The 23,151-nt window shown below is 33.4% G+C and overlaps 2 protein-coding genes and 1 long non-coding RNA gene across 3 annotated transcripts; 2 read left to right on the plus strand and 1 right to left on the minus strand.

The window, feature by feature from the left end:
* The first annotated feature begins 1,536 nt into the window (after positions 1-1,536).
* LOC110721915 (HD domain-containing protein 2-like) lies at positions 1,537-7,026 on the plus strand. Its single transcript, XM_021901152.1, has 8 exons — positions 1,537-1,816; positions 1,907-2,031; positions 2,128-2,165; positions 3,990-4,100; positions 4,306-4,385; positions 5,334-5,370; positions 5,622-5,663; positions 6,655-7,026. Exons 1-8 carry the CDS (start codon positions 1,619-1,621, stop codon positions 6,720-6,722), a joined length of 699 nt encoding a protein of 232 aa, XP_021756844.1. The 5' UTR covers positions 1,537-1,618; the 3' UTR covers positions 6,723-7,026.
* A 1,515-nt stretch (positions 7,027-8,541) lies between these two features.
* Positions 8,542-9,519, minus strand: LOC110721916. The gene has a single exon (XM_021901153.1). It carries the CDS (start codon positions 9,256-9,258, stop codon positions 8,653-8,655), a length of 606 nt encoding a protein of 201 aa, XP_021756845.1. The 5' UTR covers positions 9,259-9,519; the 3' UTR covers positions 8,542-8,652.
* A 7,599-nt stretch (positions 9,520-17,118) lies between these two features.
* Positions 17,119-21,960, plus strand: LOC110721918. Its single transcript, XR_002511476.1, has 5 exons — positions 17,119-17,565; positions 19,136-19,490; positions 20,230-20,496; positions 20,846-21,003; positions 21,512-21,960. It is a non-coding gene; the product is annotated as an uncharacterized LOC110721918 (long non-coding RNA).
* The last annotated feature ends 1,191 nt before the right edge of the window (positions 21,961-23,151 follow it).

Raw genomic sequence — 23,151 nt, forward strand, 5'->3', positions numbered from 1 at the left:
TTTTTTTTTTTTTTTTTTGGATTGAATTTGTTATCTCTTGACATGTTTCTTGCCATCTTTTTAATTCTCTGGTTGATGTTATGTTTCCATGACGGGCTTATTCATGTGTTAGGATTTTCACTTGATTTCTTAGAAATATGGTTACTTGGGGTTATATTTAGATAAGGGGATATTGAAGAATCAAAGAATTGTGCAACTGTGTAGAATTTGTGATATCTAATTTGTTAGTCAATCCCTTTGGAGTTGCGATTTGAAAAAAAAAAAAAAAGGCGATTGGTTTGAGCTAAGCTAATGTGATAAAACTAGTTAGTGAATCTGTGAATTGTTTTCTTGCACCCTTAATCAATGAATGAACACTAGGACCCTTTGTGTTAAGGGTGTCTGATAGTTGGAAGAGTCTCTATGTGAGATATTATTGGTTTGAGAATAGGAAGGAGCGCAGCAAGGGCGTTCCATATTCTTGGATATATGTCGATATCATGAAAAAACTGTGCCTTCCTACTTGTACATGTTACTAGATGTTACCCTATGTTCTTTATATAGTTTTTTGTTAATTAAATTGAACTTTTTTTTGATGCTATTGAAATTTTTGAAATAATTGATTTGTTATTTGGCCGTTAATTTGTTGTGTTGTGTTAAATTGAATTTTATTTGGTAGTATTGGTACTTTGGTAGTCTTGGTTATTAGTTAGTTATTTGGTAGTCTTTGTTCAGGGTGACCCACATGCTCGGAAATCCTGAATCCGCCACAAGGTAAAGGATGCACTTATGTTTTTAGAAGGTAAAAATTTATGAGGGGATACAAGATGTTTTTGGAAGAAGAAAGATTTGTCACATTGTTTTAGTTTGTGCAAAGTACAATTTTTTTTTAAACAAAAACCAACCATCGATTATTTTCATAATGAGTCATAAGATATAACCGATGAAGATATTGAGTTTATTGACTCACATCCCTGACTTAAGGCAACTTTGATTACCATTTAACTACCATATTGTCAATATTACACAATTTTATAGTGCAAAACCAATTGACCTAATGCTCTAAGTTTTTTTTGTGTTTTTTTTTTGGAAGACCTAATGCTATAAGATTAATGATGTGCTAATCAATAAACTTCATTTAAGCTCAAAAAAACACCACTAAAACTCAAATTCCTCCAAAAATCACTTGGCCTAACATAATAATTACCGACCAAATTTATCATAATATTCATTTCGACATCAAATGCAAATGCACAATTTTATCATATTAAGCACATAGAAAACAAACTCAATGTGACCCGTTTTCGAATACAAAATCAACCCGAACAAGTTTTTTTACTTGAGCATAATTCGACCTGAACTACCTAATTCTCATCCTATAATTGATCATAATTCGACCCAAATGACCTAATTCATTCCCACCCTCGTAGTTGAACATAATTCGACCTGAACAACCTAATTTCTTCCCCGTAATTTAACATAATCAGACTCAAACGACCTAATTCCACCCTATAACTAAACATAATTAGACTCAAATGACCTGATTCACACCTCGTAATATGCACTTAAAACTTGTATCACTCCCCCGGAAAAGAAGGGGAAAGGGCCCCCAAAAGAAACCAAGCCAAGAAGGGGAAAAATGTGGAGTGTAAGCAGAAGCTCATTGACTACATTTCCCTCCTTCATATCCTCTCTCAACAAATTCACCTCCTTTTCATCAACTCCCAAGCTCCTTCGCATGGCTTCTTCCTCTTCCAACAACAATAACAACCCAGATAATGCTTCTGTTTCTCCCTCTTCTGCTATCGACTTTCTCACACTATGCCATCGTCTCAAGGTACAATTTCATCTTGCTTTAACTTTGAATTCTAGTAATTTTTTTTGGGGTTTTTTCTTATTTTGGGTGAATTTGTGGTTTTTATGGCAGACAACGAAAAGGGCAGGGTGGGTGAAGAGAGAGGTTCAAAACCCAGAATCAATTTCTGACCATATGTATCGTATGGGTTTAATGGCTCTCATTTCTGCTGATATTCCTGGTGTTAATCGTGATAAGTATGCTTTATTTTGGTTAGTTTTTTGATTGTTAGTATTATAAAAAATAGTGTTGGTATAAAATTTCTGAAATTATTTTGTGGGGTTTTTTAAAAGGTGTGTGAAGATGGCTATTGTCCATGATATGGCTGAAGGTATGAGGATTTTGATTTGATTTTACAATTCAAATGAGTTTGCTGAATTAGTATTTTTGTAGTTTTGGAATTGCTGACTTAAAAGACAACTTTTGTATGAGAGCTAAATAGATAAGCTTCTTATACTTATTTTGTAATTTAGAATTGGAGAATGTTTGTACAATTATGTAACACAAGAGTTGTGATGGAGGTTGATTAGAATTGGAATATAAGGTAGGAATAGAATCAAAAGAAGTAGGACTAAATTCATGAGATTGTGAATTGAGATTTTATAATTGTCCGAGCTTTCGAAGGCATATTGAAATGAGGTGAATTAACACCGGCATTACTAAATTGTTTGGTTAGCGTTATGCTGGTTAGTAAAATAGTAACTCAATCACTTAAAAGGTCTTTTGTGGTCTTGTGGACATATGAAATAAGAGATATCTGGCCATAGGTTATGCAACTGGCATTGGCATTGGCATTGGCATAAATAATTGAAAAAAGAAAAGAGAATTGTAAAACCTACTTGGGGCCATAAAAATATGTATTCCTTTTAAAGACAGATTCTTACTTTTAGACAGTGGGGATACTAGTGCAATGAAAACATTGCTGAAAAGTAGAGTGGGAAAAGAAGAGGGGGTATATTGTTTTTAGTTTCATATCGTTTAGCTTGGAAGTTTGGATATAATTCTGAAGCACCTTAAATATAGTGTTAGGGTTGTTGGTTGATAGGCAATGAGTGTTTTGTTAGCTTGTCGATTTTTGTTTTTTGAGACGCTTCTCACTGAGGTGAAGATACTCTGTGTACTTGTGCATCTCAACACCAGCTCTAAATTAGAGCTCTTAATTCAAGGTTTAAGGTTACAATCGAACTTGTACTGTCAAGACTGCCCTCTGAGTGAGCAATGTTAAGTTTCATCACTTTTTTATTTTTTTTTTCGTTATTAAGGGATGTACTATTGCCTAAATCATCATATTTTCCCAACAAAGGTCCCTTCCAAAGCAAGAGAATAACTCTAAGCTTTGATGGTACCAGTACTGGAATTTTCATGCGATATCTTGATGACTTTGATGAATAAAATGCTCAGACCTACCTGAACTCCGATTTCCACCTTATACTGCATCAAGTATAAGTACTTGGGCATATTTCATAAACCTTCAAAATTGCTAGTATATATAACTGACTCTGATATTCTAGTACACCTCTTTTAAACAATGTGTTCTTCCTTGGTTCCTGAATTCTGTGTCCTTTTTTAAAAAAAGAAAACCCATCAATGTCCTATTAATTAACTAGACATAAAACATGCTTCAGTTTACTCCTTTCGTATCATAGCTCTAAATTAATAGCACTAGAGGCTCCCATTTTTCAATCATGATTTCAAGAAAATGTCTTTCCTTATCTTCTTTTTATTATGCTTTATTTATTTATTTATTTTATTATCTTTATGTTTTTGACGAGAGGATCATGTGGCTTCTTAATGACATGACAAAGCTTATAGCATAATTGGCCCCTAAATTGGGAATAGCATCTGTTTTGAAATGGAAGGAGATATGCAAGGTGTTGTCTGGGTTTCTGTGATAAGTGGCCTTTCAGCTGCAAATATAAGTTCTATTCATTACCTTAAACTCTTAAAAGAGCTACAATTTCACCTCTTGGAGTAAAAGTTTCATGGTATAGGATAGACAAAGGTGTTATTTGTTTTGGTTATACTGCTTTATGTTTACCATGATAAATGATTATTAATTACAAAACTTTTATTGCTGTCCTTTAAACTCTATATGACTTCTTTTTGTTTCCCTTTAAGTTTGACACATTTCTCTTTGTTCACTCTCCCCTTGCAGCAATTGTAGGTGATATTACTCCTTGTGATGGGATTTCCAAGACAGAAAAGAGCCGTAGAGAAAGGGAAGCACTTGACCATATGTGCAATCTCCTTGGCGGAGGATCAAGAGGTTTTTTTTCTGTGCCTTACTCTCTAGCTGGCTCATTGTGTACTCTATTTCTTATGAAAGAGAGGGGAGGGAGGAAGGCTTTCAGTGGAAAAAAGGAAATTGAAAAAGACTTATCAACTCCTTCCATTTAGCCCCCTGGTGAATTTCTAAGTTGCCGTGTTTCTTGATTGTATTATGTTCTCTGAGTAATATTTATAAATTGCAGCCAAAGAGATACATGATTTATGGATGGAGTATGAAGAAAGCTCATCACTTGAAGCAAAAATTGTCAAGGACTTCGACAAAGTACGTTAACTTCTGCACTTTTTTCTAGTAATTTACATTATTCTATGTTCTTTAAGATCATAATTTATGTTGCAGTTTTCTTTTCTCAGCTATTGCATTGAACTCTTGAATATTCACTTTTTGGTAGTAGATGCATTATGCCATGGCTTCTGGTTGTACATACTAGACTTATATAATGTGAGTTCTAGCCAAATCTATAATCATATGATGCGCAAAGTGGCAAGTTTCAGACTTATTTATATGATGTAAGTAGGCTATAGTATCACTTTTTGCTTCAACTTACTCGCATCACCCCTAGACAATCATGGGAATATGTGAATGTTCCTTTTGCCTTCTTTGTAAATGTTATGGTTGAATTATTGCTTCATAATATATTGTCTTCAAGGATTGCATTATGTGAACATCATGCATCACAAAAATGTGTTGTTTTCAAGTTATGTGGTTATCAAATTTATCACAGCAGTGCAACCAAATTGTTGAGTTTGAACATTGGTAGATTGTGAAAGTGATCTGGATACTCCGTACTATAAATTGAATGTTATCTAGTAAAACCAAGTTCTCATATAAGGACTCGTTTGGTTGCAATGGGAATTGACTTCCCATAGTAATTTACAATTCATGGGAAATTATTTCCCTCCTCAAATTCCTAGGAAATTGCTTTAGTTTGTTTGGTTGGCATTAGGGAAATTACAAATTTACGATTCCTAGGAAATTTAAATTACCTAGGGGGAGGTGGGTAAATGAATTCCCGCATTATGTAGGAAATTGAAATTCCTAGGAATTTCTATTTCCTCCATTTTGCAATTTTTTGGTTAACCAAACAACATGTTAGTGTATTTCCTAGGAGTTTTGAGTGCCTACATAAAATTGGTGCAACCAAACGAGGCCTAAGATTGTCGCTTAGTGTCTTGTTGTCAATCTAATGTACTTTTTTTGTTTTTCCTTCAGGTTGAGATGATACTTCAGGCATTGGAGTATGAAAAAGGTAAGGCTGTCAACATAAGTGGTGATAACTATTGGAAAAGTCCTCTGTCGTTTAGCTAAAGTGAAATGGTGCTAAATAGTTTTTTCCCCTATCGTTTAAGGATGTTGGAATTTCTGACAGTTAATTTGATTCTTTACTCTTCTTTGAGATGCAATACGCGTTGAACTGCTTGAAGACTTATTAGCTAGTTGGAGACTGTTGTGTTGAGATGGAAATTAATGTTCAACTTCTTCTTTTTTGTACTTGCACAGAACAAGGGAAGGATTTGGAGGAGTTTTTTGAGTCCACTGCTGGTAGGAATTTCTAATTGATTTCAACCTTCCTGTTCATATTTACCAATGTAGCAATATTTTTGTTTATTTGAAATATGGACTTTCACACTACACTTATATGAGGGATATGTGGCCTACAGTATACATCTGTCCCATTGGAATACTGTACTGTATTGTGTATATAAGAAGAGAATTAATTTCCACCTTCACTGTGGGCAAAAACAATTTGCTTTGTTTAACATCAAAGCACTAGGATATACAGCGATATTTGCATTAGTAAGTTAGCAGCGTGTTTAGTATAGGGTATCAGTTAAGGTTATAAAACGATGCATGAATGCCCATAGTAATACATCTGCTCTAATGAATGATTCTTTTTTATTTATCTTTTATTGTTCTTATTTATTACGAGGTAGAGTATGTTAACTGAGAGAAACAAATATACAAACTCCTCACTTAAGTGAACTTATGTCTTTGTACCTAATGGGCTGTAAAGATTACTTCAATGAGATAACCTTCTTTAGATTATGCCAAACCCATTATGTAAGGCTTGCATCCACCCCCAAAGGTTGTCATATACACCCGGGTGCATGGTGCACCCAAGGTATTTTTTGGCTTATTTTGATGATTAAATTAAAGATAGTTATTGGCTTATTGCTCATTTAATCATCAAATAAACAAAAAATAACCTTGGTGCATCTTGCATCCAGGTGTGTTTAAATTTTTTTATCCCACCCTCCTCCCTCCCTCCAACCCTTAGTGTTTTTTATGTGGTGGTGGCAGACCAACATAGATCAAAAGCATGGTGAAAAAGTAGGAAATATGCATTTTTTTTTTCCTTAGACGCTCTATTGTATGAAGAATAAGGAGTTCGAATTTCCTCATTGACATTTGTACCCCACTCATTAATTCTCAGGAAGAGATCACAGGCTCTTGATTTTGCATTTTGTTAATTTTGGTTCGAGCCTTGGCTGTAATCTGCAGTTTGATTGTTGAAATGAACACCTGTTTTCAGGGAAATTCCAAACTGATGTCGGCAAAGCATGGGCATTGGAGATAGCGTCAAGAAGAACAAAACACTAGTAACTTACAGCAGCATCTTTTTACAGCCTGCTTGAAGCTTTGTAACACCTGAAGGTCTGACTCTCCCTGTCTGTTTAGATTGTATAGATCTTATGAGTCTGTTGGAATCTCAGGATGGTTTTTTTTCTATAAAGTAAAATATGGTTTGTCAACCAGTCTTACCGCTTTTGCTAGAACTAACTCATAGATAACTCCATCAACATCGGTTGGCTTCCAGTTGATTTTCGTCTTTCTGTATCGATAACGTTTTAGTGACTGAGAGAGTATCTTGTTATCGAAATGAAGCGAGTTATGTGCATACTCTAGTCATAGGAGTATCTTGTTCTTCCTGTTTCCTGATTTTGTGATCACTTTAGAATTCATTTTCAGAAGCGTTGCCAATAATCAAAATCTCTCTAAATGATAATCTACTCCTATTAGCAGTACTTTGTATAAAATAATCATAGAAGCCAAAATTAAAAGCGTAGTTATATCATACATTCATGTGAGTAAACTCGTTGACAAAAATAAAATGTTACACAAACTAGTACAAGATAAATTACAAAACAGCTAAAATTAGTCACGTAACCAACTAACAGCAACCGCCATCTCTAGTGAGTAGGACTGAGTACAAGTATAGTTGTACAAAGCAAGGTCACTAGCTAATGACTCTAAGAGGAAGAGTGATACGAAGGCGGGGGTCGATCGGGCTGTGTTCGATCCAGAGGTCCTTTAGGAGGCGAAAGTGTCGGATCCCAACCAAAATGAGGAGTACCATCATCACGATCCGAAGGCGGTGAGTCGTGCGGACTACTCACCAAATCTGGACCACCAGGGCTTAAACCTGGCCTTGGATCAGGTTTGATGGTCTCTTCTCTACTAGGATGTTGCTCCTTACTTCTTTCATTTGAACTTATAGTCCTAATAAAAATTTTAGGACTAGCATAGACAGAATCTATTGATGTTTTGGATGAGCATGGTAACAATAATTTCTTCATATGTAAGACTTTGGATGTTGTCATGATTTTGATTAGTTTTTTTAGTTGTTGCTAAATGCTAAGTATGAATGTGGTTTTTGTACACGTACGGTTGTACGTATGTGTGGGTTTACTTAGCCAGCGTAGGTCGACACGTGTTCATACGTTGGTACGTGGAATTGAATTAGGTTGTACACGTGGGTTACAGTGATAATACATTACATCAATACAAAAAGGGTGAGTTTGTTAAGGATATCTAATTTGGGGACATAATATAATAAGTGATATGATTAAAAATAGGGAAACCACCACCGAATGCTAATTTAAAAAATACATAGGGAATATTATTAGTACTTAACCAAAAAATGCAACATTATGCTAATATCAGCGGCTTGACATCGTCAAGACCGTTGGTAGAAGACAAGTTGAGCTTTGAATATTTGCCTATTTGGCATAATCATCTAATTGAATACTTAGTACACTGGATTTTTTTTTTTTTCTTTTTTTCCTTTTTTTTTTTCGGGAACAGAATTATACTCATAGGAGTATTTATTAATTTGAAGTCTTACGGCATGACATTCGCATAAAAATACAAATAAAATTGAATAAAAAACAATTTACTCTAGCATGTTTGATATAAGCTTCTACAAGTGGTCTATCGACTATCGATAACTGTCGAATTGAAGTAGAACTTAATCCAATTCGATTGATTGTAGACAAAGAAGTAACATACACAATACCACATAATTTACTATCAATGAATCAAGTTGTAATGAGAAAACGTAAGTCTTTAAACAATCACTTGGAGAGAGATCAAATCCAATACATGGACAGATCGATTTTACGTTCATATACGTATAAAATATAACACGCGTTTAAAAAAACTAGTACTCCATAATAAAAGTGAGAAAAAAGGTTATACATCATTGACCAAAAGGCTGGTGATTCGAGTTTATTTTCAACCATTACAAGATTCATGAAGATAATAAACCTTCAGCAATACCACCTAAAATTCCACCCAAAACCTCACCAAGTAATCCAAATCCACCTTCATCATCATCATCACTAGGAATTTTGCCAGACAAACACCCAACATGAATATGAACATCACAAATTTCACAAAAATACCTCCAATGTTTACATGATTTTTCACAAACATCACACTTACTAGAAAGCATTAGTTGAAGCTTCAAAGAATGAGGAGGATGTTTGTCATGTTTGACCAAATATTCAGGCAATTGACTACAAACAGGATGCACAAAAAAACTGCATTTCTTACACCTATAAACCATACCTTTGATGTAATTTTGACAAAGGTTACATTTATGGAAAGGTAAGTTTGGTTTCTCCATTAGTTGTAGTGTGTGTTTTGGATGTGTGAACGAAGAGATCGAAATCAGGCAAGTCCCGCACGTCAAATGAGTATCGAAATTGCATTGATCGCATCGATATCTCATGCCTCGACTCTCAGTTTTGCAGCATTTGCACTCGAATTTTGAGTTTTTGTAGACTTCCTTTAATGGATGTTTTGTGTGTTTGCTGTATTGGATCCACTTTGCAGCTTGCTCTGGTTGATGCATAGTTGCTTATGTGGTAGTACCAATCATCATTGGTCATATAGGACGTATATACTCCATTTTTTTTTTTTAATTTTTTTTTAAGCTAGAGATCGATGAGATTGTACGGAGTTTTAAGAGATTTAATAAAATAAGATGTTATTAGGGGTCATTGGAGGAGTGAGAAATGATAGAGTGAAAAAGGATGAGGACATTAATGGGTAAAGATATCTTATTATATTAGATGAACCCCGTGCAATGCACGATTTGTTTGTATTTTTTCAAATAAAATATTTTACTAATATATATTTATCAAATAAACATTGTGATAGTCACTTGCTTACTACTTGAATTTTTTATTATAAAATGAATTATTAACTTTGTTTCTCATATTTAGATAAAATTTGTAATATAAAAAGATACTATTTTATTTCACAAAGTTTCATATGTGGCTGGTCACACCGTGTGTCGGGGTTACTTGGTCAAGTGTTACTTGGTTGATCAATGGTTACTCAATCGATCAGGGGTTACTCGAACGGTCAGGGGTTACTCGGCCAGTGTTTGGGTGTGTATCAGTCGGCCACATGATATGACCAGCCACGCAAAAAACGCACTGATTTTATTTTTATAATTAATATAAAAATTTTGATCTAAAATAAATTGCATTTTTTTTTTTTCATTGGCTAAAATATAACATTTTCCTATGTGACGCTCTAAAATTAATCTTACGTGGCATAATCCTATTATAGCGTTTTAAAATTATTAATCCTATGTGGCGATTTTTTATTATAATCCTACGTAGCGCTTTTAAAAAAACTAATCTTACATGGTAAAATCCTATTGCAGCGTTTTAAAAATGTTAATCCTTAGTGGTGCTCTAATAATTTTTTAAAAATTATATTCCTACGTGGCGCTCTAAAAACTCGGGGAAGAACTCCCCAATATATATATATATATATATGCTAGTTTTGTGTCCGGGCGATGCCCAGAAGCTTGATAAAATTTTAAGATTACATTTTTATTTGAATGTTAAATAAAGTTAAATAATTCGTTCTGATAATGTAGGATATTTAGATATACGATATCGTATAGAGTGTACTTGTTTGTACCCGGCCCAGATGGTTGATAAAATTTTAAGATAATATTTTTACTTGAATGTTAAATCGGTCAAATAATTCGTTCTGATAATGTAGGATATTTAGACATACGATATCATATGGCTTATATTTATATAATAGTGTATTTTTTGTTGTTTTGTTTGTAAATAGATGTACATGTTATTATTGACTTGAAATTATTTTTATTGAACTTAAATTATTTTCACTAAAATGAAAGTATTTTCACCAAACTGAAATTAATTTTACTGATTAAAACTTATTTTTACTGATTCTCTAATATTTTTTAAAAATAAATTAAATAACAATGCATTTTGTATTCGGCTAGCCACACCATCTGGCCGGACAAAGTAACCCCTATAAAACTGAGTAACCTCTAACAATGACTAGGTAATCCCTGTCTATATCACTGATTGAGTAACCACTATAACACTGACTAAGTAACCCCGATAGCATTAACGAAATAACTTTTGTAATGGTTGGTGACATGGTTTGGCTAGCTACGTATAAAAGTTTGTGATTAAATATATTATAAATGGATCTTATTTTAAATAACTTTTTAAATGATTGAAATAGCTTTGAGTTATAGGATATTTATTAAAATTTATAATTAATTTTGTATATATTAAATATTAGAATTCTATCGATAATAAAACTCTATACAACAATCTTATCTTAAAAAATCTATCCAAAAATCGTTTAGTTAGCATCATATGTGTCACGACAATACATATTTATCTCCTACGTGGCACGACACTTGGCGAAAAACTAGAATGCCAAGTGTCGTTGTCTCGTGGCTTGGTTGCGAGATCGACTTTATTTATTAGTGATGTGATATGATATTAGATTGTAATAGATTTTCAAAATAGAATTCTAGCTTATAAAAAAAAAGGACGAAAATAGTACCTCTAGCTTATAAAATAAAAAAAATAAAATAAAACGGAGGGAGTATACTGCAATTATACGTGACTATGCATGTAATCGCAATGTATTTCTTTTACAAATTGTAAAATAATTTCAAAATTACATTATTTGACCAATGACTTTCTCCACCTCTCCTCCTTATTAATGTAGTTAGTTTTTTTTTTTTTTTTTTTTTTAATCTATTATTGTGTCTTTCATCTCTTTAAAATGTGGGTTATCTGATGTCAGTCCCAAACCTGGATTAAAAAAAGAAGAGTTGTGATAGGTCAGTAACAATTAGTGTAAAATTTTGTCACATCGCGGACATGAGCCACAATAATTGAAAGTAGTATCAGGATGTGATCTCCTCAGAAATCCTCATGTTGATTCAGTAGCCAACCTTATATATGGGATCAAGACGTTCAAGCAGAAGAATATGTGGTAGAAGATCAGTCAACTAACAAAGTATAAGTCAATTTTTTTTTTTTTTTTGTTTGTTTGTTGGCAAAAAGTATAAGGAGTCAATTTAATGTTGTCAATTTGCGTCTAATTCGCGTTTGCCGACCTTTTGTACAAGTAGTACAAGTGGGTTGCAATTAAGAATTTGTTAGCCAGAAAACAAAAGAAAAAAAGTACCATTTGTCCAATTTCTATGGATGTGTATTGTGGTTTTCTTCATAGTTTCATTTGATTAATCAACTTCTGTGGAAGGATTATAGACGACGATTAATGATAGTTGTATGGATTACAACAGCCGCCTTATCTTTTCTCTCTTCTGTCCTTGCAAACTCATACTTTTCTTCGTTGTAATCTGGTTAAATTTAATCTCAAGGTCTCAATAATTCATTGTATTTTCTCATTCACAATATTCAACCACATTACAATATATATAGGGATAGAAATATAAAATCTAATATTCCTAGATAACTCAACTTTCTAAATAATACGGTGTATATCACAATATATAATACTAGATGAAATCCGTGTAATGCACAATTTATTTGTATTTTTTTAAAATAATTTTTTTTTTGTATTTATAAATTGTGCTGTGAATTTCCATTCATTCGTTATACATTTATATAAAATTTCTAATTTCAAAAGATAATATATTATATTTAATTAATTTAAACTTTAAAATCTCATTCGTCAATTTTGCTTATGTAGCATTTGAATTATTTAATTCTAAAAGAATTGCAAATCTCTTATTTGATTGACTATCACTAAAATTTATAATCTTACATGGCGCGTTAAGAAATTTAATCCTATGTGGCTCTCTAAAAAATCGGGAAGAAACTCCCCTTTATATATATACTAGTTTTGTGTCCGGGCGATACCGGTTGATAAAAGTTTAGGATAAACTTTTTGAATTGAATGTTAAATACGATCATATAATTCCTTTTGATAATGAAGGATATTTGGACATACTGAACTGAAATTATATTTACTGAACTAAAAGTATTTTTGCCAAAACAAAAATTATTTTCATGATTAAAACTTATTTTCACTAATTTGTAAATAAATTAAATATATTATAAATGGATCTTATTGTAAAAACTTTTTAAAACGAATTTTATGATGGAAATAGTACCGAATTATAAGAGATTTATTAAAAGTTATGATTAATTTTGTATATATGAAATATTAGAAGTATATCGATAATAAAACTCTATACAACATTTTTATCTTTAAAAATCTATCCAAACTTCTCTTACTTAGAATCATATGTGTCACAATAATACCTATTTGTCGCCTATGTGGCGTGACACTTGGCGAAAAACTGGAATGCCAAGTGTTGCTGCCACGTGGCCTGACTACGAGACCGACTTTATTTATTAGTGATATGATATGATATGATATTAGATTATTATATTTCCCGAAATATATCCCAATACCTCCCTCAAGTTGGAGCATATAAATCTCTAATGCCCAACTTGTGAAGAAGGAACTCAAACTTAGCTTTCCCCAAGACTTAGTTAATATGTCACCCAATTGCACCGTTGTTGATACATACGAAGGTTTAATAATACCGTCTGACGTCAATAATGACATATCTCATAAAATGACAATCTGCTTCAATAAATTTGTTCGTTCATGGAACAAAGAATTTTAAACAATATACTCTCTCCGTTTTTAAATACTTGCTCCACTTTTCTTTTCCAGCCGTTTTTAAATACTTGCTTCATTTCTTTATTTGGAAATCTTTTACAATTTTTAATTAATTTCTCTCACCCAGTGGACCAACATAAATCATATTTTATTAATTTCATATTCTCTCTCCTCCAATTCTCTTAACTACTTTTGGTTTTTATAATTTTTTATTATCCCCCCTATCCTAAAACTCTGCACACAGAGAAATGGAGCAAGTATTTAAAAACAGAAGGAGTATAAAGCAGACAGACAATCACAATAAAGGCGCATCCTATATATTTTCACGGTGTACACCTAAGTCTCCAAGAAGTTGCTTCAAGAATAAGCCCGCTTTTATTTTTGACCAAATGATAGTACTCCCTCCGTCCCTTATATTTTTCCCCATTGCAAAAATATGGATCAAACTTTTAAAACTTTGACCATGAATTCTTGTTGATCTATAAGTGATAATATATTCATGTGGGATCTGGTTAGAATTGTCTTATTGTATAGTTTATTAATATCAAATTTTTATAATTTTTACACGGATAGAAATGGAGATATATGCGTTTGAAGACGTGTCTTGGAGACCGTGAAAAGTCAAATGGGACAAAAAATAAGGGATAGAGGGAGTACATGATAATACACAAGATATATACTCTTTATTGTATAATTTACTAGCTTAAATCCCGTGCAACACACAATTTTACCAAATATAATAAAGATTTATAATACTCCCTCCATCTCTTTATTAAAGATTTATTTGGGTTTTTTCACGGAAATTAAGAAAGTTGGTAGAAGTACATAATTGCATGTGGGGTTAGAGAGAGATAGAGAAAAAAAAAGTGTTGGAATTAATTGAAAAGAGGGGGAGACAAAGTGTTGGAAATTAATGTAAAAAAGTGGTTGGAAAAACAAAAAAGTGATGGCAACTCATAAAAAAGTGGAGAATATTCTCAAATTGTACAACCTTAAAATATAAATAGGTCTTTAATTTTGATTTTCCAAAAAAAGAATACAGATCCTTAATAAAAGGACGGAGGGAGTAATATGTAGTTTAAATTTTTTTTTTAATAAATTTTTTTATCTTTAGAAAATACCCCTCTATTTTTTTAAATGCATCATTTTAACTTTTTCACTATTCACATGTCACGTTTGATTTAATTTTTTTGCTATTATAAAATAAATAAATGTTGTTATATGATATATCGATCGTTAGATTCGTCACAATGTCTACTTTCACAGTATAATTTTGTTACAATTTTTACTAATACACAATTAAAGATATTAATAGTCAAAGTTACGACTTGACAAATGTGCCGGTCAAACTGATGCATTTAAAAAATAAAAATAGAGGAAGTATACAATAAAGGTATTAATATTCTATACATTATTTCAATAGAAATTTTAAGTTGTACCCATACGTCTTATGTATATATTTTAATTTTAAATTTTAAATTATGATTTTGTTTATAATAATAATGTATGGTTAATTATCTCTAAGTAATAGTTTTATTGAATTTGGGAGTGAAAGATTGCATTACATTCAAATTATTTTTTCTTGATATAATATCAATCTTATTAAATAATATCTTATACAATAAAAGATATGGAAAATAAGTGAATATTTTTTTAGAAAGTGAATCATAATTATATGATTTAGTGAATATTTTTTTTAAGAAAGTGAATCACAATTATATAGAGAAGTGAATATTTTTTGGAAGGAAGTGAATTAAAAAAAAAAGTTTAGGTGGGAAATAAACAGCACCAAGAAGTGACATGTGTCATTCTTGATGTCTGTTTTAGTATTATGTTATTGATTAATACACAATTGAGATTATTAGTTATTTGAAAAGTTTATATAGATCTTTGTATCATTCATTGTGTTTCTGGAAACAAAATTCTCCTCGGTGTGCTACAGTATGTCGGATATGCAAGATATCCAATGTCCAAATGTGCTTGAACTCCACCGCCTTGCAAAAGAGCTACGCTTGCACGAAAGAGAGGGTATTTGTCTCGGGGTTTGACCTGGGAACGCCCCTCCGACGCCACGTCAGTGAATGTACTTTTTAGAGAGAGAAAATAAAGAGAGAACGAGATAAGATATTAGAAAAAGTTACCTATCATTAATCATTGACTGCTATTTATGGATGTACCCAGGTGTCAAAGCTATACTTTCTTGGATAGCTTAGAGGTAAATATGTACTTTATAGTGATTAATGGATAATTAAGGATGATATGCTGGATTATGGAGGTTTATTTTCATCATTTCAACCATATTGAGCTTAGGACATGGACTAGGCCCAAACACATTGTAATAGTTTAAACTATTTTAGATAGGTTTTGTAGAATTTGTGAAATGAAATATTATTTGTGGTTAAAATTTAAAAATACTATTTTTTATGAGTCGTTTAAATCAAGTTACAACCCCATATCATTTTATTTTATTTATTTAATTTTTTTTTCTCCCCTCTTATGAAACTCATACTGAAACCATACCATCTAGCAAACCAAACGCCTAAGTGGTGTGTGTTAGTGTGTAGCTTGACCACGTTTAAGTCCAATGAAGCTAAATGCATGGCAGCATGGGGGACTAATGACATTTATTATAGCTGCCGCTTTCCTTGTTTTTTCGTTTCGTTAGCTCAGTCAGCTATAGTGATTTTGTTTTCTACTCTTTAGTTCTACTTCCACCCTCTTTCCTAAATGGCCAAATGGGGTTATTTTATGAAAATTATATGTCAGAGCCATTTTCGAGATTTTAGAGGCCTAGAGCGAAAAATATATTGGGCTCAATTAACATATTTGAATGAGAGAAATTTTTTGGAAAAAATTCTCTCTGATAACATCGAATTTTTTATATTTTTTTTGGTGAATTGCAAAAAAAAACTATTCTCTTTGGTAACATTGTATTTGTAGGGAATTTTTTAAACTCATCTTTGAGCCCCACTGTGATCATGTTTTTAAGCATGTGGCGTCCAAAAGGAATGAAACTATAGATAAAAGAATCGCCAACAAGTTTTAGGAACTTGTAAACCGTTCACGGGTGTGAAGGTTACACCCAATTCACGATCACGGAGATCTCTATAGTGGTCCAGAACCATGACAGAATATTCAGAGATGATGGTACGAATCCAACCTAAAAAAGATTGAACTCGCCTTAAATCGGTCGCTACTTAATTCTTATGATATTCATGTGCGCTTTTCGATCAACATACATTCAATAAATTAATCCTAAGCATATTTAATCTACGTTGGTTGATTATCAATGCACAAATAAATCTATTATTGGTGATCACTTGAATTAAAATCATATTAGCCTAAATTAAATTATTAATTATCTTATTAGCGTGATTTCAAGTACAAATTCCCATCCTGCAAGAAAGGGCGTGATCAAGCAATAACAATAAATCATAAATAATCAAGCAATATATAATAATTGACACAACAATCATCTTCATAATAATACCATCAAGACATAATTAGCAAGATCCTAGGCATGTTACTAAACGGATTAATAGCAAATCCTAACATGTCACTAATAAATCATAATCAAAGCATTATCCTAAACATGATACTAGAAATTAAAATAACATCCTAACATGATACCAGCACTAGTAGAAAAACATAAATGTGCACCGAAGAATGAGTAACGATTCTTGGAAACCGGTGGCCCAAAATACAAATAGCATCGGTTAACCGATGCCCCTTGGATTTTATTTTCTACACTTCTGATACAAAGAGCACCAGTAACCGGTGCCCCTTTATTTTTAATTTCTAAAACACACATTCTTTCCCAATTTAGTAACCACGCACTCACTCAGTCATTCTCCTTTCTCTCTCCTCTCATTCCCACTTTCTTTCTCCTTTCTCTCCTCTATCACTCCACCGCCACTCCTTAGCTTCCCCACCACCACTCCTTAGCTTCCACCACCCCCCTTTCACCGCCAGCCCACTTTATCTCTCCATTTCTTCTCTCTGTCAGCTCTCGTTCTCCTTCTCCTTCAAAAATCGGCGTCAATTCAAACCAAATACAACCATCGTCGTCGCCGCCGCCTATTTCTTAAATCAACAATAATGGAGGTTAGGGTTTGTGGGTGCTTTTATTTCGAATCAGTTGGATGTTCGTGCTTCTTCAACAACAACAAATACAAATCAATTTCGAACAAAAAATCAGAAATTTGAGGTTAGGGTTTCTAATTTATTTAGCGTTGCGTTATATTTTTGTCGAATTACTTCTAAAATTGCTGATTATATTCGAGAATTGTTTTTCAATTCCCTAATTCAAGTTATTTAGGGTTTGATTTCAATTAATTTTTCAATTTTTGGTGGTTATTTTTTTTTAGGATTAATACAGTTTTTAAATCCCAACTTTGCCCAATTTATTTTAAATAATCCCTACTTTCGATTATTCTGCAATAATCCCAACTTTAGGGTGCCTTTTCTTTCTTCGGTCCGGATTACCGGTTACTTGAAAAAAGGGTTAAAAAAATTTTAAACCATTTATTTGACACGTGTTGCAAGATAATTGGTTCACCAAAATAAAATAAATTAATTAAAATAAAATAAAATAAAGAAAAAAAACCCAAAGACCCATTTTCTCTCTCCTCCCCATTGTTGTTCATCCATGGCTATTAGCTGCCATGGCAACCACCACCATTTTACCCTAGCTAGCCACCATCCATCCTCACCAAAACCATCTAGCCACCGCCCACCATCACCAAAACTAGAATCTCCCACCTTCGTCCCCTCAGTTAGCTGCCCCCCATCAACCTACCTCCCCTCACCAACACCCCACCGCAGCACCCCTCCCTTTCCTGATCGCCCTTCCCCTTACCTTTCCGACCACCCCCTTCACCCTTTTCCGACCAACCCTCCCCTTCCCTTCTCCCATATCCACCTAAAACCGGCAACCCTGAAATCTCAAAACTCTAACCACCCTTGAAACCCCGAAACCACCACCCCCTAAATCCGACCATCATTTGCGACCCACACAACAAAGCCACCCCTCAACCAACCACCACCAATAACCCACAATTGGCCACCCAGCCTCCCCCTCAACCCCCACCAACAATGACGACCCACAATCAGCCACCCCTCAACTTAACATCGTTTGCGTTTTCCGGCAATTGGAGGAGAAAGAAAGTGAGGGGGCTGCATTTTTGGTGGTTTTGGTGGTTGGAGAAGTGATTTCGAAGGTCAGGGTTGTTGTTACAGGTGGTATCGGGGGTTACGGGTGGCGGTTTCAAGGTCGTGGGCTTTGGTTATGGTGGTTTTAGGTTTTATGGATGGCGGTTTCAAGGCAATGGTTTTGGCTATGGCTAGTTCAGGGGATGTGGGAAGGCAGAGTGGGTCGATTTCTCGGGGGTAGGGCGAACCTGGGGAGGTTTTGGGGGCTGGGGCTACGGAGATGGTGGTTTTGGGTGAGTGGCCACTGCCAGCGGTTGTGGGCTGGTGGTGGCTTGGTTGGGTTTGTTTTTTTTGTTTTATTGAATTTTTCTTTATTTTTTTTAATATTTTTTTTAATTTTTTGAACCAATTACAACTTGACACGTGTCAAGTGACCTAAAATAAGAGGTTATTGACTTTCGTTGATCGGTTTGGGATTGAAGAAAGAAAAGGCACCCTAAAGTTGGGATTACTGCAGAATAATCGAAAGTTGGGATTATTTAAAATAAATTGGGCAAAGTTGGGATTAAAAAGCTATATTAATTCTTTTTTTTATTGTATTTTTGATTCTCGTATTCAACATGCAGTTGAATTTGGGATGTCCATGGAGCTAACTTTGTCAAAGTTGACCAGGAGACTTTTCGATCTCATCCTTCTATCCCCTTTTCTCTTTACTCTCAATTTAATTGTTTAATTTCTGGATTAGCTGTTTTTTTTCATTATTTATTGATTGGATGAAATAGTTGTTTTTTTTGGGGGGTTTTAACTTAAATTTTAATATGCTTAGGGTTGATGTTATGGAAGACTTGAAAGTGTTGTGTTCTGAAGAATTTCTGATTTGGATATTGAAATTTGACTGTGGTGGATATTGGATTATGAGCCAGCAATTTCAGTCTAGTGATTTGCCTAATTCTTGTATTCAACCTGATCGTCATTGGTTTGGTACGTTTTTTCTTAAGAAATTTCTGTTATTTTTGATGCAAATTTGATATAATTTCAATAATTATTGAATTATTAAGTTTGGGGATTTGGAAGAATTGAACCGAAGTATATGATTAAACGTGAAATTTGTCAAATTGCATAGATGATGATTGAATTGGTTGATATAGTAGTTTTGGGGTTTAAAATCAGATTACACAACTCAGTTTTATTGCGATTGATCTAGGGTATTGTTAATTGGATTGATCTAGGATTTTGTTGATTTGAGCTTTTGGAATTGTGGATATACGGAATATTTGAATCATGGGTACACGGAGTATATGATTTGTGAGTATACAGAGTATTTGATACTTGAATCTTGAATTTCAGTAGTTTGATTTGTGGACGTATTATGAATATTGTATTGGTTGTCATTTAATTTGATTTTTTAGGTATATATTTTTTTTGGGTATATTTTGATTGATTTCTTGATGGTGGTATGGGTATATTTTGATCAGTTTTGGGTCTCTTTTGATTGAATATGCAAATTAAATCTCATTTGGTAGTGGATAATGGTAGATTATTTCATTATATTTTGTTTCTAGTTTGTCTTCTTATATTGCCTTATTGTACCATAATTGTTGAGTTTCTTGACAAGTATAGCTCAGGAATTAAAATTGGGTTTTGGATTGATTTTCTGAGTTGTGTTTTTGCGTTTATCAAATGACTTGAAGCTTGAACCTGTTGCCTTGCTTTCTTGCAGTGCACCCCTGCTGCTGTTACTTTTGCTCTACTATAGCTGCTGCTTTTTCTCTGCCGAGATTGGGGGCAGGTGTGGCTTTAAGCCTATGTTTTTATATTAATTTATACTTGTTACCTGCAACTATGGGTTTAATATCTTCTGGAAATGATGATTTTGTTTGGGAGTATTCTTGCTGAAGCCATTGACAAGATTGGGGCTGATGGTGTCATCTCTATTGAGTCGTTCTCAACCTCTGAAACTTACATTATTGTTGAAAAGGGAATGAAGGTCTGTGTTGCTTTTGTATTTTACTTCCATAAATAAAAAATGTTCAGTGCACTAGTTTCATTAGAGGAGTGATAAACTGATAGCTGGCTGTTTGTACTCTGTATCTCTCTCTCGTTTTGAAGGATATAGTTGCATACATTGAGTTATCCTTAAACCTGGTTTGATGGGAAATCAATCAAATAATTATTTCTTTTGAGCTAATAATATGGATCATGCACAAATTTAATTTTTTTTCTGGTTCATTGGAATGTAACTTTTATCATGTACTTGATCCTTTGTTTTTTTTTTTTTTTTTTTTTTTCCGGTTATGAAATTATATGAACTTATTAGAGTATATTTTTATTCTCAGGGAACTGTACAGTAACAATATCAGGGGGGCCAATACCTAGTGAGCTGCGCAATCTAACAAATTTGGTCAGTTTGCAATTGGATCTCTATTTGAACAGTTTCAACGGTCCAATTCCGCCATTCCGGAGTCTTTGGCAGGCTATCGAAGTTGTGCTTTCTGTATGTATACTAATCCCTTGCCTGACTAATGCTATCCAAGGACTATACCTTATTTGCCTTTAACATTTGCATTGAAATGTATGTGTGTTGAATATGTATGCATGGCCTTATGTGGTCCCATGCTATCTTTTGGGCTTTCTGCTAGTTGTTAATTCCTGAATGCAAGTTGATATGGCTTTCACGGCTGCTCTTGAATAATTGATTATTCCTAGCTATGGAATATTGACTGAGTGTAGAAAAAGGGGTTCTCTTAATGTTGTCAATGACTTCTTAATATGTTTTGAGTGTGTGTATTGAGAGGGTATTTTGCTGTTTGTTTGTTTATGTTGTTGTTGTTGTTGTAGACTCTATAGAATGATTTCATCTGCGATTTTTATTTGATAATTGTTTTTATTTCGTGATTTGGGTTTATTCTTTTGATTTGGGTTTGTGTTATTTTTGTTGTTGATTTATTTATTGTTATGAAAAGATTGGTTAGTAATGTGTGATTTTTTGTAAAATTTGACAGGTTACATATGGATCTGTAATCAAATTGGTGCATGAAATAACAAAATTCAGGCTGCATTCTGGTTGCTCTATTCCCTAATATGGATGCTGCATTCTCTTTAGTGTTGCTGCTTCGGTACTGCTACTGTTTAGCTACTGTGATGCTATTGTTCTGCTACTGGGCTGCTGCTATATATATATTTTTTTCTTTTTTTCTTTCAAGTGTAAAATTACAGGTTATTAATGAAAATTATCAGAAGTATATTATGTATATCTATAACAATCTGGTGATAAATTCAGATGAAAAAAGCAATTTTTTTTTGTTTGGGCATTTTTGGCACCGATTAACCGGTGCCAAAAGTAATGAATTATATATTTTTTTAAAAGTGGGTACCTATTATTAGCACCGCTTAACCGATGTCAATAACAAGTATTCCCACCGGTTCAAAACCGGTGCGAATGTTGTACATTTTTCGCATCCCTCAATTTTAGACCGGTTCAAAACCGGGGCACATTAGTGTTTTTCTACTAGTGTAGGAATTACGATCAACATCCTAACATGATACTAGAAATCATAACAACATCCTAACATGATACTAGGAATTAAAAAGATTCTAAACATGATTTCTATATCAAAAAGAATAATTAAGTAATCGAATTACTTACTTTGATGCCTCATACCTCTTTTTATCAAAACAATACACACGGTAGTAAACTTCAAGAAGGATTAAATCAAACAAATAAATCAAATATGAATTGAAATTTGGATCTGGGACCAAACCCTTAGAACTATCAACCTTTCACGTCAAGGTCAAAGGCAACTACGAGTTTGGCTAGGAGCTGAGCATTCAAGGCTCGTGAAGGAGGTATGGTGTATGCTTTGGAAAAGTACCAAAGGATGTATGTTTAGGAACGTGTTTAGGCTAAGGCTAGATTAAGGCTAGGCTAGAAATCAACAAAAGAGAGAGAGAATAAGCTTTAGCTTAGAGAAGGTAAGAGATGATGATTGTTGGTGAATCAAAACAGGGTGATACAACCTCTATTTATAAGGAAAAATGAGGGTCGAATATCAGAAAAAAAGTCAGAATTCGAAACGGAATAAAACAAAGTCCATCGCAGCGCAACAGGCTTATCGCGACGCGATTGTACTGTCGCTTAGAGATGGGTTTGGCAGATTGAATCCATACATAATCCGTCTTCCAATCAAGTTAGGTTAATCGAATTTCCGTACGTATTCTAACTTTATCAGAATTAAAATCATTGAAAAACAAGAGTTTTATCCGATGTAAAATCCTTAAGTCTTTATCTTTAGGAATACAGGATAAATTAGAACCTTCTAGAAGATTTTAGAAGCTAATAATAAATCTTAAGGGATTTCGGATCGAAAACAACTTTTTAGAAGATTCTAGAAGCTAATAATAAATCTTAAGGGATTTCGGATCGAAAACAACTTTCTAGAAGATTGTAGAAGCTTGTAATAAATCTTAATTGGTTTAGGAATGAGGTTCATATTCCACACGGTCACACATAATATAGAGCTGTCAAGCCTATAGAACGCTTTTGTTTGACGGGTTATTACCTCAAATCTCACCCCTCCATTTCCATCCCTTGAGATCCCACGATCTCAATCTCCTCCCACAAAGTGAAACTCAAACTCAAACT

This window comes from Chenopodium quinoa, unplaced genomic scaffold (assembly GCF_001683475.1).
Source record: "Chenopodium quinoa cultivar QQ74 unplaced genomic scaffold, ASM168347v1, whole genome shotgun sequence".
Classification (NCBI taxonomy): Eukaryota; Viridiplantae; Streptophyta; class Magnoliopsida; order Caryophyllales; family Amaranthaceae; genus Chenopodium; species Chenopodium quinoa.